Source organism: Poecile atricapillus, chromosome 17 (genome assembly GCF_030490865.1).
Source record: "Poecile atricapillus isolate bPoeAtr1 chromosome 17, bPoeAtr1.hap1, whole genome shotgun sequence".
Taxonomy (NCBI): domain Eukaryota; kingdom Metazoa; phylum Chordata; class Aves; order Passeriformes; family Paridae; genus Poecile; species Poecile atricapillus.
The window spans coordinates 6,122,653-6,138,891 of record NC_081265.1 but is presented as its reverse complement, the minus strand read 5'-3'; the positions used below and the strand labels follow the sequence as shown (position 1 = coordinate 6,138,891).

The 16,239-nt window shown below is 47.6% G+C and overlaps 2 protein-coding genes across 4 annotated transcripts in view; one reads left to right on the top strand and one right to left on the bottom strand.

The window, feature by feature from the left end:
- The window catches only part of ACSF2 (acyl-CoA synthetase family member 2), a 36,020-nt gene that overhangs the window by 9,903 nt on the left and 9,878 nt on the right, over positions 1-16,239 (top strand). For both annotated transcript variants that reach the window (XM_058852361.1, XM_058852362.1), the window contains exons 5-10: positions 1,218-1,336; positions 1,562-1,724; positions 2,133-2,228; positions 3,068-3,216; positions 4,001-4,092; positions 5,154-5,230. In XM_058852361.1, the coding sequence (XP_058708344.1) occupies positions 1,218-1,336; positions 1,562-1,724; positions 2,133-2,228; positions 3,068-3,216; positions 4,001-4,092; positions 5,154-5,230 (696 nt within the window). The remainder of the gene's footprint in view (positions 1-1,217; positions 1,337-1,561; positions 1,725-2,132; positions 2,229-3,067; positions 3,217-4,000; positions 4,093-5,153; positions 5,231-16,239) is intronic.
- Positions 5,258-14,938, bottom strand: CHAD (chondroadherin). 2 transcript variants are annotated; one of them, XM_058852370.1, is made up of 4 exons: positions 13,740-14,938; positions 9,928-10,091; positions 9,640-9,790; positions 5,258-7,431 (listed from the first exon to the last, which is right to left on the bottom strand). In XM_058852370.1, exons 1-3 carry the CDS (start codon positions 14,517-14,519, stop codon positions 9,649-9,651), a joined length of 1,086 nt encoding a protein of 361 aa, XP_058708353.1. In that variant the 5' UTR covers positions 14,520-14,938; the 3' UTR covers positions 5,258-7,431; positions 9,640-9,648. The 2 variants fall into 2 exon arrangements, with proteins under 2 accessions (XP_058708353.1, XP_058708352.1); XM_058852369.1 differs by having other exon boundaries at positions 9,645-9,790.

Genomic DNA, 16,239 nt, shown 5'->3' with positions numbered 1-16,239 from the left:
CAGTCCAATTGGTATATATGGAAATATGTGTGGAATAACCATTTCTTGGAGTCATACTGTATTTCCAGGCTTTGTAGAAGCAAACTGAGGATGAGTTTTCATAGTTTACATTCTTTGAAGACATGTCTGCTGCCATTTATGTTGAGACCAAGTGGAAGAAGCACAACCAGAGACTCTTATCTTGTACAGCATCACCCCTTCAATCAGCCCTCCTCTCCCCACATAGCATCTGTTTTTCAGAGCTGGTTCAACCAGAATTGTAGTTTGAAGGAATTAGTAGTAAAAAGTTGCAGAGGCCCAAAACAGCCACAGTCCCCTGGGTTCTGGCCAGCCTGTTCCAGAAAATAGAGCAAATGTTGATCTTCCTTTCTGACAAAGCCCAGAGGGTACTTAAAAATAATTTATTGGCATAGCCTTTCCTTATTTCCCAGACTCTGGGAAAATAATGAGAACAGCTGAATAAATAATTTATGTAAATAGTTTATTGGACACAAATGCATATTTTGGAAGATGAAAACAGTTTGCAAATCTGGGGCAAATTCAGCAAATCTCTGCTGCTGAAAAAGAAAAACAAATTCTTGGAGTAATTAAGGTGTTTTGTTTTGGGATTATGTAAATGTAAGGGTTGAATGAAAAATGTTTTCATTTTCAAAATAGCTAGTGCTTTAAAAGAGGTGGAAAAATCTTAGATAAAGGAACACCTCAAAAATTCCACAAAAAATGTCTTGGCTTGATCTTAGAGGCAGATTTTAGAAATCCTTGTTTTTCCAAATTTCCTCAAAAATCCTCGTTCCAGATCAACACAAATTAATTTAACTTTATTTATTTATTCATATTTTGGGACTGGCCTTTTTGTTAGAGTTGAGACTCATAATCTGAAAAATCATTTGTTTGCCTTGTGCTCACAATGAAGGGTGCTGATTCCAGGCAAGGAGGGAACCTTAGACTGCAGCTCTATTTTATTGACCAGCAAAAATCATCCTGAATCCAGCACTGAGGAGGAGAAAAAGCACAGCTGGATCCAGGCTTGGGATGCTGGGTGTGCAGTGACAGCACTGCACAGCACTGCTTTTGGAGGGTTTTAGGAATGCACAGCAGTAATGGCTAATTTGCTTTAGTCATTGGAGCCTGTCCCTGTGTTGGTGGTGGCTGCTCTTTGTCATGTCCTGACCATCAACCCAACATGGCTTTTCATGAATTTCTGTCTCCCTTCACAGGTTGGCTGTAAGGCACTGGTGTTCCCCACTCAATTTAAAACACAGAAATACTATGATATTCTAAAGCAGTCATGTCCTGAGCTAGAAAAATCCAGTCCAGGGGGAATAAAGAGCAAAAGGTGAGTTAGGAACATCTTGTGTCTTTGCACTGACCTCACGGCCATGTCCTGCCTTGTGTCCCCTCAGCTGCACAACACAGGCTTTTCTGAAGAAGGACCCACAGGACGTCTCTTCTGAAGAGAACAAGTTAGGCTGGCCCAGAGGTTTACCCTGACCAATGTGCACCTGTCTGGGCACTTTTCTCCTTGTTCTGTTATTGTTGATGATATTTTTCTCTCTGCCAGGCTACCTGACTTATCCACTGTTATCATGTGCGACTCTAAGCTGCCTGGCACCTTCCACATGCATGAAGTGATGCAGGCTGGGGACAGCAGCCATGTGAAGCAGCTCAGGGCTGTGCAGCAGTCCCTGTCCTGCAATGAGCCCATCAACATCCAGTTCACTTCAGTAGGTGCCCTGCCAGCCCCATGCCCTGGGGTTGGTTCCTCACTGGGGACATGGGGACAGATGTGTGCAATGCCACACATGACATTTTCTTCCTATTTCCCTCTGAGACCAAGCTTCAAGCTTCTGCAGTAGGATGGAAAAGCTGTTCTAGCATTTCCTCTTCTTCCTTTTCTTTTTATTCTACCCTTTGTCAAGGGCTGGTGGAGATGAGACAGTGCCAGGTGAATTCTGTTCAGCTGAAATTGGGCAATTTTTTGGGATTCAGGTGCTGTTAAAGAAGTAAAAACAGTTTCCCGGGTCTGATAGGAGAAAAAGGTGCAAGATCACCCCAGAGACTGCCTGGGGAATCACCCTTGAGTTCATCCTCAGAAAAGGTGGTGTTATTGCATAATTCCCTGTGTCTTCCAGGGGACAACGGGAAGTCCCAAAGGAGCCACCCTGTCCCACAGGAACATTGTGAATAATGCCTACCTGGTTGGTCTGAGGCTGGGCATCACAGACCAGGTGGGTTTGGTGGGAACAGAGAGAACACCTGTGGAGAATGCTGGTGTTCACTTGGTGGAAGGGCAGGGTGTTTTGCTGCAAATGACATTGAGGGATATTAATGGAGTTCATTGATTTTTTAGTTTCATGTAAAGCTTTTTTTTTTTAGGCAAAAAAGGCTATCTTTTTGTGGGGGAAAAATATTAAATTAATCACTTTTTGTTTTGGTGAATACTCATTTCAAATAATTACAAGACTCTGGATATTAGCTTTGTATTCTGTTGAATGAGGTTTTAATTTGATTTACATTACTTCATTTCATGTCATGTTTACAGTCATATCTTTTATCAGGGTATGACCTCTCTTTTTGTGGTTTCTTTTAAAAATTGTTAAAGACAAATATTTTCTTTTGAAGTTCTGAAGTACTAATTCCTGATGTATCCAGAGAGTAGATGAGTTGTTTCAGTCAGTCTTCAGAGCCTTTGGTGATTCATAAAAAACAAAGTAAAATGAATAGCATGTGCCAAGTCCTGCATATTTCATGCCTCTCACAGCATTCCTGTTCATCTCTTGTGGCACATAATGTATAAGCAATACCAGACCAATGAGTCTAGCAAAGAAGAGACATTGCAAAATTATAGGATGAAATACTGACATAAAAAACTTCCCAAGCTAATTTTTATTAGAGACAGGATATGCCAGTCGTGTTTTCACCTGACAGGAACACAGCAGAAGGTCAGATTTCCAGCTGAGTGCATCAGGAAAAATGTCTCTGCTCAGATCTTTGCTCTTCAGCAGGGAAATGGGCTGGACACACACTGGGAGGTCTCCTCACCTCACTGTTGTCTGGTTGATCCCAGGAGTGTCGCTGTGGGCTCCCTGCACCTCTCTACCACTGCCTGGCATCAGTGGGAGGCTGCATGGTGATGGCTCTGCATGGCACCTCCTGCATCTTCCCATCACCCAGCTTCGAGGGCAAGGCTGCGCTGGAGGCCGTGGCTCGAGAGAAGTGAGACTTTGTTTTGCTGAGGAGCAGTTCTTGGCCTTGTGGCTCTGCTCCTTCCCTTGCCCCACCTGCCAGGACCTTGCTTGTGCTTTTCCTTCCCACAATGGGAGAGGCAGATTTGCTGCTGCACTCAATTGCACAGGCACTTCAGGAGCCAAAGTCTCCCTTTTCAGCTGTGCTTGGGCATGTGTCACCCTTCTCCTGAAATTAAGGGATGCTTCCTGTCACCATAGGCCTTTGGTTGGGATGCACAGTGGTGTCTTGGTTTGCTGTGGCTGCTGTGTTTTCACATCTGAACACCTGCTGTCCTTTTTGAAGTCCAGCTCTGCTGCTGGGACAGTTGTGTTTCCATATTGTTCCTCAAGTATAACTTGGGAAACCAAAGAGCTGTTGCTGTGTCTGCATCACACGTGTTCATATGTCTCTTTTTTTTTTCTGTGTTTCTGTGTGTGCTGACAAACAGCACATCTGCTGTGCCTGCCTCCCTGCTGCTGTTCTGTGGGGTGGGATGGGAATTGGGATGGGGTGGGATGGGAATTGGGATGGGATGGGATGGGAACTGTGATGGGATGGGATGGGAATTGGGATGGGATGAGAACTGTGATGGGATGGGATGGGAATTGGGATGGGATGAGAACTGTGATGGGATGGGAATTGGGATGGGATGGGAATTGGGATGGGAATTGGGATGGGCTGGGATGAGCTGGGTGCTGAGGTGGGTGCTGAGCTGGTGCTGCCCCCAGTTTCCACCTCTGCAGCTTTGTCATTTTTCCCCTTCTTCCTCAAGATGCTCCTTCATCCTTGGCACACCCACCATGTACATAGATATGCTCTCCCAGCCAGACTTTGACTCCTATGACCTATCAACTCTCCGGGGAGGTAAGTCCCAGAACTCAAATGGAAAAATCCTGAGAACCAGGATATCCCTTCCCTGCTGAGATGCTATATTTAATTTTGTGAGCAAATGTCTCTTCTGGTGGGAAGAATTCAGTTGCATGAACCTTGTGTTTTCCATGTTAATTTGATGCTACATTTCCTTTCCTTGGGGAATCCTTCCATCATTATGTATTTTAGGACTCCTTCATCTGAAGGCAGTCTAGGGAAGGACCTTTCTATTTTAGCTGCAAGGGGAGGTGTCAGGAATAGTCTGATTTTCCTCAATTCTTGTCTCTCCAACCACCACCATGTGGCAGCAGATGCTTTCTGTGTCTCAGTCTAGTCCCTAAAGCAGAGCCAAGCTCAGATTTCTTTCTCAGATCTGAAGTTTCCTGCCTGTTTCTGAAGTCATTCATCCCAGTGCTGGAGGATGTGATACCATGTGCTGAAGCTTCCTCTCTTGTCACAGCCCACCTTGGAAATAGCTGGGTCCACCAGTCCTTTTGAGGCAATAATAATAGTATGGAGAGAAGGTGGTGCTGGAGCATAAGGAAATGTTTTAGCAGGTTACCCAATCATCTCTGCTATGTGCAAAATGGTCCTGTCTCATCCTGCTCTCCACCAAAGCCCATAGATTGCTCTTTTGCTCTGTCATCCTAGGTTGGAACAGGTGGCAGTGGGATCTACCCTCTCCCAAAAGGGCTGCTCTGTGCAAGGCAAGAGGAAAGGTTTTTGGTTTTATGGTGATGATCAATGAGTGTTTTTGTCCCACTATAAAACTGCCTTTTTCTGCTCTGAACCTTTCCATTTTTGGCGAACTGCAGGTTGGACTAGTTTTGTGTAACGGAGTTTATTTTCCTGTCGAGAAAGGCAAATTTGCCTTGCTGCAGCCTTTGCTTCTAGAACAACTAGGACCTGCAGAAAAAGATTTAGGAAATATTTTGACAGGAACCAATGTATCCCACAGGTCTTGTCAGCATGAAATTTGGGAGTGCAGATCAATTTGAGGGACTGCTTCTGGGAATAAACAGCTGGTTTCCAAGATCCTTTCCTCTTTCTTCCAGGAATTATTGCAGGTTCTCCTGTTCCCCCTGAGATCATGAAGGCAATTATCACCAAGATGCACATGCCAGAGCTTGTGGTGAGTTGTGGTTGCTGTGACCAGAGCTTCAAGGGATGTTTGTCATGGTGAGATGCTGCATTTGGGTTTCTCTGGACCACAGGGACAGTGGTACCTGGTGGTCCTGGAGCTGCTGGGATCAGGCTGAAGAGGGAAGGCTCAGAGGAGCTGGAAGACAGCAGTGGGGGTTCTGCCTAGCTGCTGCTGAGGTGTCTGGGGAGGAAGCTTCAAAAGAAGACAAGGCATCACATTCAATGTCATTAAGTGAAATTCTTCTGCTCATTTCAAAACTTTCACTGACATTCAGTTGTACACACTGCCAGGATTATGATGGCAGAGGCAGTGCTGGTTCGTGTTGCTGTGGGTGGGTGCTTGTACTCCTCTTGCTGTGGAGCTGTCGAGTTTCTTTCCCCATCCTGGATTTCCTGTGAATGTGGTTTTTATTGTGTGGTTTTTATCGTGTCTCAGTCGTGGGAATGGTGCCATCCACATGTGCAGCACCAAATGCTGCATTGCCAGAAGGGAAGTATGTGCTGGGTCGTGTGTCCTGCTGCTCCACCACATGTCCCAGCACCCTGGGCCTGTGCAAGAGCCACCAGCATGTGCTGCATGTGGGGACAGACCACCAGCAAGGGGGTTAGTGGCCTATTGGGTGACACATTTCCTAGGCATGTCCTGCCATCTGCATGAAAATGGCTGGGCCAGAAAAGGGCTGTTTTGTTTTACCCTAAAGGAAATTAATTTGGTATCATGCTGCTTCCCAAGGCTGAGGAAGCAGCCAGTAGTGATGGATAAACAAGTGGGTCTGGGAGTCAGATTAAGCTGTTGTTGTTGGCTGCACCAGCAGCAGGGTTTTACAGGGACAACTCTGTGCTCTGCCACAGACCAGGGGAATCCAGGGCATCCGTCCTGAAGCTGTCTTGGATGCAGCCAGGTTTTTTTCCCAGATATGATGCTCTTAATGCCAAGCTGGAAACACCAGAGAGAGCTTTGGTGCTGCTGCTTAAACTCTGTCAGGTGACAGCTACCTATTTTTATAGTAAACTTGAGTTTGGCCTCACAAAATATTTTCAAGCATTACTGTGAGAGCCCAGGACTCATTAGGTGTCACATGTTCCTGTTTTGTAGCAAGAGAAATAATAAAGCCCTCTCAAACAGTTGCTCTGCCCATGGGATAAAGAGGATTAAGTCTATATTTGTGCCACTGGTCTCATGTTACTCCTGATCCCTCCAGCCCTCAGACAGACACACAGACTTGTTGATTTCATCTTTGCAGCAAGAGCTTTATACAGAAGATGTACATAAGAAAATATACAATTTGATTTCTATATAGGAGGCAGAGGAACTTTCACCCTCTTAAAGGTCATTTACACTGTTACAGAGGAATAAATAGACATATATTTATATAACTCTTTAGGATTATAAACATAGTTGAATTGCAACTGTGGCATTGTTATAGCTGTGACAATAAACCACAGTCATCCTGGTGTCCTGGTAGATACTCTGGGAATGAGTGGGAAGGAGAGGAGGGGTGCCTGAGCCAACTGCACCATGCACACCTTCTCGTCTTGGACAGCTTGGTGACCCTACAGAGTGGGAGGGAATCAGGTCTTCAGATGGCTCCAGTGCTGGAGGTTCCCAGTACTGCTTCCCTTCAAGGATTTCTGGCCAATTTTGGGAGATTGTTGCCTCAGGGCCACCAGCTCTTGGTTGCTGCTTCACCTGTCCCCTCAGCCCTGGCCTGCAGGGATCCCCTCCATGGGAAGGCAGGGGAGTCTCTTTGCATGGGTTGAGACCAATTTTCTTTATCAAGCAGCTGGGGAAGGGGTGCTCCTGCCTTCCCATTTGCTCCTGCTCCTCTGGAATGGGAGAGGCAGCAACCAGCTGCTTGATCAGGGATGTGGGTTATGTTTCTTCTGGGAGAGATGACTGTGTTTTACCGGCAGGATCTAGCTTAGCTTGTCTTAGTATGGTCATGCATAGTTTAGTTTTAAAAAAGACCTCTTTTAAAGTACATAGATGTTGGAAAAGATTGAGAAGGTGGATTCCATCCTTGTGATCAGCAGAGAAGCGAGGATTCGGAGGAGGCTGCAGATGTTCAGGTATATCAGAAGTGTTTCCTGATAGGTAGGAGAAGTTCAAGGAAGGACTTGGAAGTCAGTAGTTTTCTGATGGTTGAATTGACCCGTCACCAGGACAGGCCATACTGGAGCCTGCTAGCACTAAAAAAGAGAGAAGGCCACATCTTTAAGGGGATTTTTCCAGCAGAGCAGTAAACTTGTAACATTTGTCTATTTTTAAATCAGTGGGTGAAGCCCATACTTGAAAGTGAAGAGTTTGGAGTCAAGGAGCTGCTACAACTTCCCACAGCAGAGGAAATGGGTTTGTTCTGTCTCTGAGCTACTCTGCCAACTCTCTGTGTAAGATCCTGAGTTTCTTACCCAAAGTGCTGATGGTCAGGGAGCATTTTCTTGGCAAAGGAATGAAACTCAGAGCAAAATTTTCAAGAGTAGTGGACTATTTTGATGCCCTGGTTCTGAAAATCCAGGACAGGTGTAGCTTTAGAAACAACCAAGCAGCTTTTCATCTTAAATGTAGCCAGTGACCCGGTCAGTCCTCATCCCTGAAATACAGACCCCTGTATGTGACAGCTGCCTGGCTCTCGAGAGGTGCATGATGAAGTTAAAAGTACTGTCATAAAATTCATACTCACTGCACTGGAGTGGGTTTGTGAACCTGCATTTTGGCACTGACACCTGAATGCACTGAGCTTTATCTTCTGCAAGACTGAAATAAATACTTTCCTATTTCATTAGCTCTTGTAAACCTGTTTGAGGGAGCTGGATGGAAAGTGCTACAGAAAAAAAACAGGTATTATTGTCATGGTTTTCTTACTCTCACCATGGAGGAGTGAACTGGGATTGAGTTCAGGCAGGGAAAGAAGATTAAGAAGGGTCAGACATATAATAAACTATGTTCAAGTACTGTGGTTTGAAAAACTGAAATTTTTCCGTGCTTAGAGCAGAACTTTTTCTGCCCTGTATGGAATGACTGGTATTTTCATCTCTAATCCATAAAACCCTCTGGCTCTACAAGAGAAATAAACACTTTAAAAAGGCACAGAGCAGCTGGCATAATCCCTGAAATTTTGGTCATAAATTTCCCTTCTTCATCTTGTTGTGCATATCCTTAGTGAAGTGGGGATCAAATGGCCATAATATGGCACAATGAGCACCTCTGTTCATAAAATGCAGTGTAGAACCATTGCACTTTCCTTAACAAATGAGCAAAGGTCCCTTTCCTAAGAGCTTACAAAATTGCAGGCTCATTTAAGTCCTCTGGAATCCATACAAACTCCAGGCCTATTTCTGGGATGGGAAAAAGTAAAATGCTTGGGGTGGAGTGATGATGGTTGTGGCTTTTTTGCTCCTCTGCAGACTGAACTTAATCCCCCTGGTAGTTTCCAGCCGTGGAAGGTGTCTGTGTGAGTGGTTTTCACAATTGGTGTTTGCTTTGGTAACTGGCAGCAAAAGCTCCTTGGTGGAGGGGAAGGCAGCCTGGTCTCTGAATCACCTCCTGGCCCAGGACACCTTACCCAAAAGATATTTGCTGTCTTGAACCTCTGTCCTCTGGGATACTCATTTGAAGGCAACAGCCATTGTTTTTAAATACCTGACTGTCTTGGAGGGAATTGTAGCTGTGGAAAGGGAAGTGCTGGATCAAGAGCTGCTCTTAATGGAAGATATTTACTTTCCTATGGGCTGCGTAGTCTGGGCCAAGACTTCCCAGCAATGCCCTGCTCTGGATTTCACAGCAGACCTGGAGGACCTTTACAGGGCAAAGGGCTGAGGATCTCCAGTTGGTTACAAAAGTAAAGCTTGTGTGGTCCCAGCTGAGGGTAAGAGTCGGCTAAATCCACCCTTGTTTTGATATATGGTGTTTATTCTTTTGCATAACAATTACATTTTGACTTGATGTGGGGCTTTGCTGCTAGGACAGGGTGCATGTCACCATAGTGCCTGAAGCACGATTGACCCTGTTACAGTGTAGGGCTTCTGGGTTTTCCCTAATGTACAATGATTGCTGCAAAAAGATGAAATTTTTCCCATGTTACAATAGAAGCTCTGAAGGTTTCAAAGTTATCCTATGTGCATTTTCAGCATCATTACTTCTCTGTTTCATATTTATTTACATGTTTTGCCCTTACTTTCTGCCCCAGGCCTGTCTTTAGCCCGATGTTTGTTTCACAGAGGTGACTCCACCCCTGATGCTGCAGGGAGGTTCTCTGGGAGCTCATGGAGCCAGAGATGGAGCAGCTCTGAGCAGAGACACCTGTGGCTGGATGGATGAGCTGCTGTAAACCCTGGTGCCGTTTAAGAATGATGCCACAAAAGGTTCTGGGGGTTCTGGTGCGACTAAAAGGGATCCACCTTACGTGTTTAATGGCGGCTCCCCTTCCTGGACCTCTTGGTGGGCAGCTTGCAGGAGCGGAGGGCCGGGGTGTCCCTGATGGGCTGTCCCCGGTACTGGGCTGGCGTGGAGCAGCTGTCCTCAGCACGGGTGCGGTTGCCTTTCAGCCACCTGACACAGGGAGAGAGGAAGAGAGGAGCTTAAAAAAGGGACAAATCACGGACATCAGAGGGCAGGGTGTGGGGAGCAGTGTCCTGGCACGGCTCAGGGGGCCCAAGGGAGCCCGGGGAGCGTGGGGGGTGATGTACTTGCGCAGAGGTGCCAGCTGGCAGTTGCAGTGCCAGGGGTTTCGGGAGATTGTCAGCGTCTCCATTTTGTCAAAAGGGAAGTTTCGGGGCAGCTGGGTGAGCCGGTTGTTCTCCAGGTGGGCGGTTTTCAGCACAGTCACACCAGCAAATGCGTTATCTGCAAACTGAAGCACAAAGGTTTCTGTGAGGAGCGTGGAGCTGGGGAATGGGGACTCCAAACCTAAAGGCCTCTGTTTCAGACTTCGAGTGTCATAAGAACAAGGCACTGGGACTTTATGCCTAGAGAAGCTGTGAAAGTGCCATCCCTGGAAAGTATTCAAGGCTTGGAGAGAGCCTTGTTGGACAGGGCTCGGAGCAACCTGGTGTCCTTGCCCATGTCAGGGGGTTTTGGAAAGGGATGATCTTTAATGCATCTTCCCACCCAGGCTATTTTATCATTCTATGAAGCGTGGAGAGAGCAAGAGAAGAAACTGTGAACAGGGAGCTGGCTTGCTGTAAGCTCTGTACACTTGAGAGGCAGCAGGCTGGTGGGCTCATGGGTGATGGAATCTCCTACAAGGAGAGCTATGTCCCAAATCCATGTGGGATTGTCTTTGCAGCCACATCCCTAAATAATTTGAAGTCTGGCAGCTCTTTTTATTTTTGAGCCATACTTCTCCATTCTAAATGAAGGTATTTTCTGGTATATTCCTTTCTAAGGCTGGAAATCCTCCCAAGGCCTGTTGCCTTGCCTATCCTGGAGCGACTGAAGGAGGAATGTTTGTGGCCTCTGAAGGGGCTGTAGACTTTGGCAGTGCCTGGGGGCTCTGAGTGGAAAGTTACACTTGGCATCTGAGCAATGTAGAAATACAGGCAGGTTTCCAGCACCTCAGCCTTTTCCATTTTTTCTCATTTCCAGTGGATTTTTTTGCAAGGGATGCTGTAAAATTTGTGTTTCCTTGGTTGACAGGGAGGCTGTAAGGTAGAGCCTCCCTTAAGAAAGCTGCCAAAAAGCAAGGGAGGTTGCAGACCTCTCCTCTCTTCCCTGAGGCCTCATCCCTGGCATTTTTCAGCCCATGATTACTCAAGTCGGAAAGTTGTTGAAAGTAAACACCTCAACAGGAACTTCCCTACAGTGATGGATTGGAGAGGGGCTCCCTGAAAAAGCACAAAGCTCTTCTGGGCTATGACAAGCCATTTCTGCCCCCTCTCAAAGGGGGGGAAATTTTCTCTGAAGGTTGGAGAGGATATTGGAGAGGATATTCCCAGAGCCTCCCAGTCCCAGGACCTGTGCTCCTGTTTCTGAAAAGAACCTTGCACTTCTCATGGACCATCAGGGTGTGTTCATGCTCTCTAAGCTGGAAAGCTTGACAGAGGAAAAGCACTATTTTAAGTCATGAACTTTTGTCATCTTCCAAATTAAGCATTGCTGGATGGGATTAGAGCTTAGCTAGGAGGCTCCCAGATCACTGGAGCTGTTGGACAGTCAGCATTGCTGGCCTTCCTCCAACACTGAGCTGACCTCGGGAGCTTGGACTGTGCTGATAGTGGAGCTGCTCTGAGGGATGCTGGCATGCCATGCAGAGGGGAGGGAGGCTTGGACAGTGGTGTTACTGTCTCAGCTGCCCATTCCTGTCCCAGCCCCATGAGAAGAGTCCACATCTGTTGCTAACAGCTGCCGACCCGCCTGCCAGAGCATGTATTTGGGGGGAAAAGGGTGATTTTTATCCCTTATTTAGATGGAGGAGAACCACTGTTAAGTTATTTTACACTGGATATGCAGTGTAACAGGGGTACCTGTCTCATGTTGAGGTACAAGGAGGGTCCTGGCCTGTGCAACACAGCCTTGTGGAGTCTGCTGTGGGTCTGTGATGCTGAGGTGGAATGGGAGCTCTGTGCTGGGGCCTGAGGGCTGCCCTTCCTTTTGCTCAAATGTAATTTAGGCTGGAGTAGACTTGCATGGGTTTATACTTGATCAGCTCAAAAATCTTGCAGCCATGCAGGGAAGACCTAAGGACAGTGTGTTTGTGAAGGAGAAAGAGCTGCAGTCAAGGTGCTGGCAGCACTTAGAGCATTTGGTGGTGATTTCCTGGATCGTGTGCCTCTGTGATTAGATGTCTCTTAGCAGTGCAAAGTTCACATGTGGGCTGTTTGGGTATGAGGCCTTTGAGGATTTGAAGGGAAAATCAAATTGAGCTGGAAGTTTTGTATTTGCAAGCCCTAAAGCTGCAGAAGGCACCCCTATTATTGCTGATCCCATAAACTGATGTCCTGTTGGGCTGCTGGGGAGCAAAGGAGGCACTGGCTGAACAAGAGCCTTTTAAGTTCCTGTCCACAGGTGGTAACTCTAAAAAAATAAAGTCCTTTTTGCTGGCTTGAATTGTTAACCATTGTTTTTTGGCCAAACCAAAGATGCTTGTTTCCCTGGAACACCCCAGAGTCTAATTTTTTCAACGTAAAACTTGGGACTCTGATATCTCCAGCTGGTACAACATTATGCTGCAATATTTGACTGAAAGTGCCTTAGAACTGAGTCTACAGAAGTGCAGTCACAGCACATCTAAGGTCTTGCCTAGTAAAGTCAATTTATCCTTTTCAAGTGTTAAGTTTGCTCAGTCCCATACTGGAGAGGTTAATGCTCATAGTGGACAAGGGCTTAAATACTGAAGTATTACTGAACAGGTTTAGTTGGTGTTGTTCTGCACCTGGACAAGCTGTAATTCCAGTTTTTGAGCTTTTTGGGATGCTATATCCCTTTGAAAGCTCTGGTTTGATGCATTTCTTGTAGCTTTCATGTGATCTGCTCATCACTGTGAGACTGAGATGTGAAGAAATTCTCTTTTTCATCACATCTTCCTGAATGTGTTGGGTGTTGTTTTGCCATGCAGTCCCAGCCTGCTTCACCTGGATGCTCTTTGGGCTTCCTGGCAAAGCATCATCCCAGGGAGAGCTGTCCTGTTCTGCCTGCAGCTTTCCAGCCATGGGGGATTCACCCAGGACATCAGGCTGCATCAGGATGCTGTGCTGGGTTCTGCAGCACTGCCTGGCTTTTCAAAGGTCCTAACACAAGTGATTCCCTGAGTGTGATGCTCCTGCCCATGGATCCTGCTTTCTCACAGAAAAAGGAGGGGTTTGTTTTGCCCTTCAGGATACCTGAATGTCCCTCCTCCCCTCCAGTGAGAACAGGGCTCCTTTGTAAGATGTTGGGAGAGTTCCTTTTGAGAGACCATCAATAAACAAACCTTTCTTTGTAACGTGTTGGGTTGGGAGGCAGCAGGGAGGTGAAGGTCTGTACCCCTACCTGTCTGCAAGGCAGGGGTAAGAAACCAGGATTATTCACAGCCCATCCAAGGAGTCTCACCCTCCCAACCTACAGCAGGTACTTGGGCTGAGCAAAGGAGGCAGAGCAGTTCAGCTCTGCAAGGTGGAAGTGCCCTCCACTGCAAGAGACATGCTCACCTCTCGTCCCTCACCTTGTTTCTGGGAGTATGGAAGGTTGTTAACTGTCCTGGAGCATCCCAGATACCTTTCTCAGTGTCTGGTGTCACCTCCAGCTTGGGAGGGAATGCACTGCCTTGCATCCATCCAGAGGGCTTAATCAGCTCCAGATAATTTGGTTTTGTATAAATAACAGAGGGGTGGGGTGTGCTCTCTCATCCCTCACTTTAGCCACGTCAGGATGTTGTCAGTGCCCTGCTGCCTGCAGAGCCTGCAGACCTGTATTTCCCCTCTCCTCTGCAAGGGAGGGACAGCAAACCAAGAGCTTTGTAAAGGGGAAGAAAACCTAGCCCCGTGTTTCTGATCTGGAGCAACTGGAGAGAAAAAGGACTCACCTTCTTCAGTTTCATGTTGTCCAGGTGGAGCGTCTGCAGGTATCGCCCGAAGGATTGGAAGGCATTGTCAGGGATGACCTCAATTGGGTTATGAGAAAATTTCAGTTCCTCCAGCACTCTCAGCTTACTCATTGCATTCACAGGGTAGCTGCTCAGCTGGTTCTTGTCCAGGTGGAGGACAGCGAGGTTTTCTACATCCTCCATGGCCCCAGGCTGGAGGCTGGTGAGGGAGTTGTCAGAGAGGAAGAGCCAGCGCAGATCTTTAGTCCCATTGAAGACCCCTGGTTTCAGCTCACGGATTTTATTGCTGCCCAAGTGCAGGATGAAGAGGTTGACAAGAGGGGACAGAAGCCCTTTGGATAGGTCTGGGATCTTGTTCTTGTCCAGGTACAGGTAGGTGAGATCAGAGAGATCATCGAAGGCTCCTGGCTTTATGACACTGATTTGGTTGTCGGTGAGATAGAGGTAGACCAGGCTCTTGAGCCCCCGGAAGGCTCCGCTGGAGATCTCCTTGATCCGAGAGCTCTGGAGGTGCAGGGACACCAGCTTCTTCATGTCACGGAAGCCGTTGGTCGGCAGGATGGGGAAGTTGTTCTTCTGCAGGTTGAGAAGCCGTGTCTGCTCAGGCACTTTGGGGATCTTCTTCAGCCCCACATTGTCGCAGATGACGTGCTGCAGGTCTCCGCCGTGGCAGTGGCAGCTGGGGGGACATGCCTGCGTGGTGGAGACAAGACATACCAGCAGGCTGAGGACACCGAGGAGGAAGCCTGACCCAGTCATGGTCAGATCTGGAATTAAGTGTGGTGGGAAGAGAAGCGGGAGAAAGAGAGTGATGGGTGAGGGAGAGAGAGAGAGAGAGAAACTGAGTTTGCAGCATACTGAACACAGCCCTATTTATAATGTTATTAAAAAGCAAAATCCCTTCCCACAAACCACAGGCAGCAGCCAGTTGGAAACAACTGGCTTTGGGAACTTACTGTGAGCTTAACCCCTTGGCACCAGGCAGGAGTGTCCATGGTGCTGCCTGGCCCTGCGGCTGAGCAATGTGCAGAGGTAGTTTTCATCTCTGGAGGAAAATGGGAGGCAAATACTCAGGAAGAACCAATGCAGACCTGCTCTGTGGAGAACCTCCCTGGTCCCTGCTGAGCTGAGCAGGGCCCAGATTCATCTGCAGTGGGGAAAACAGCCTGTTTTGGTTGAACAGCATATCAGGGAGCACTGCTAAGCTCCACAGCCACCTCTTGCTGGAGCTTCCAGCAGGCTGCAGGGTTCTATTTAGCCCCAGCTGGTTTGAGGAGAAGGACCTGGTCCTGTTCTCACAGAGGAAGGTTCCTGGTGGGGGGTGGAGTGCCTTTTTTCACTGATTTAAGAGGAGTTTGCCTAACCAGGGATTGGAGAGCTATGGGGTCATGCCAAAGGCCAGCAGCACTGCAGTGGCTCTTGCAATACAAGATTTTGGTTGAGCACTTCCAGATCTAGGCTGCATTGAAGAGCTGGCCAAGAAAGGAAGTGCAAATACAGTCTGAATTTCTAATGTGTCTTTTCCTATGGACAGTTGAGGATAATATGGTCATGGTCAGGACACCTGGTGGCCTTCCAGCAAGGGGTGGGGCAGCATCAGAACCTGCAAGGAGGTGGTGGGACATAGGCTGGTGGATATGAAATGCCAGGCAGTGCTGTAGAGGTAGGTGGCAATGCCGGTGGCTCTCAAGGCAGAGCTGTGGAAAGGGAAAAGCATTGGCATTGGTGAAGGGATGGAGAGGTAGCAAAGCAAAACAATCACTGCTGGAGCTGGGAGTGGCATCTGCCTTGGCTCCTGTCTTAGGGTAGCGGTGGCAAAGGTGAATTAATACCACAAGGGAGGTCCCCTGCTCTCCCAATAAAGAAGGCTACAGCGAAGCTGTTAAAAGCCCAGCGCCTGCTTCTGTGAGTGTGAAGAGAGAGATCCAGGGGTTGTGGGGTGGGGTTTGGAACTGGAACATTTTGAACTGATTTCCAGCCAGTTCCTGGCTGCAGCAAGCAGCTGAGAGCCGAGCACATAACTGTGAGCTTGTTGAGATTTCTGCTTCTGAGGCTGGCTGCAGAGCCCCAGCGGAGCCTGTGCAGAGTCAAGACAGGCTCAAGAAAGGGAGGAAATCCAAGGGCTGACTTAGGACACAGACTGGCTTATTCACCAAGATTTCTGGATTTTTCCATTGTTGCAGTGAGGAATCAGCTGGCGCCACCGAGTGTGCTCTGGACCGTGTTATGCAAACGGCCTGGCAGCCCTGCTCTGGTCAGCAGCTGTCAGTCTGAGCAGTGTTTGCACTGCAGGACAAATTTAGGGCAGAAAATAGGCTTCTGGGGTTCTGGTGAGCCTGTGGCTGAACAGTGATGTCATGTAGGATCCTGGTGCAAACGAGGCCATGTCAGGATTTCTGTGTTTGTCAGCCCTGAGGTGTGATGCCCTGACATGGAGCAGCTCACCTCAGCACCAAGAGCTTCTCACTCTGGAGAGATG

Bases quoted from the DNA above. Each gene is read 5' to 3' on its own strand.
- CHAD (XM_058852370.1), bottom strand. From the start codon at position 14,519: ATGACTGGGTCAGGCTTCCTCCTCGGTGTCCTCAGCCTGCTGGTATGT. The intron at 10,092-13,739 runs GTGAGTCCTTTT...TTTGTGCTTCAG, and splicing joins ACAACATGAAACTGAAGAAG to TTTGCAGATAACGCATTTGC. The intron at 9,791-9,927 runs GTACATCACCCC...TCCCTGTGTCAG, and splicing joins CAGCTGGCACCTCTGCGCAA to GTGGCTGAAAGGCAACCGCA.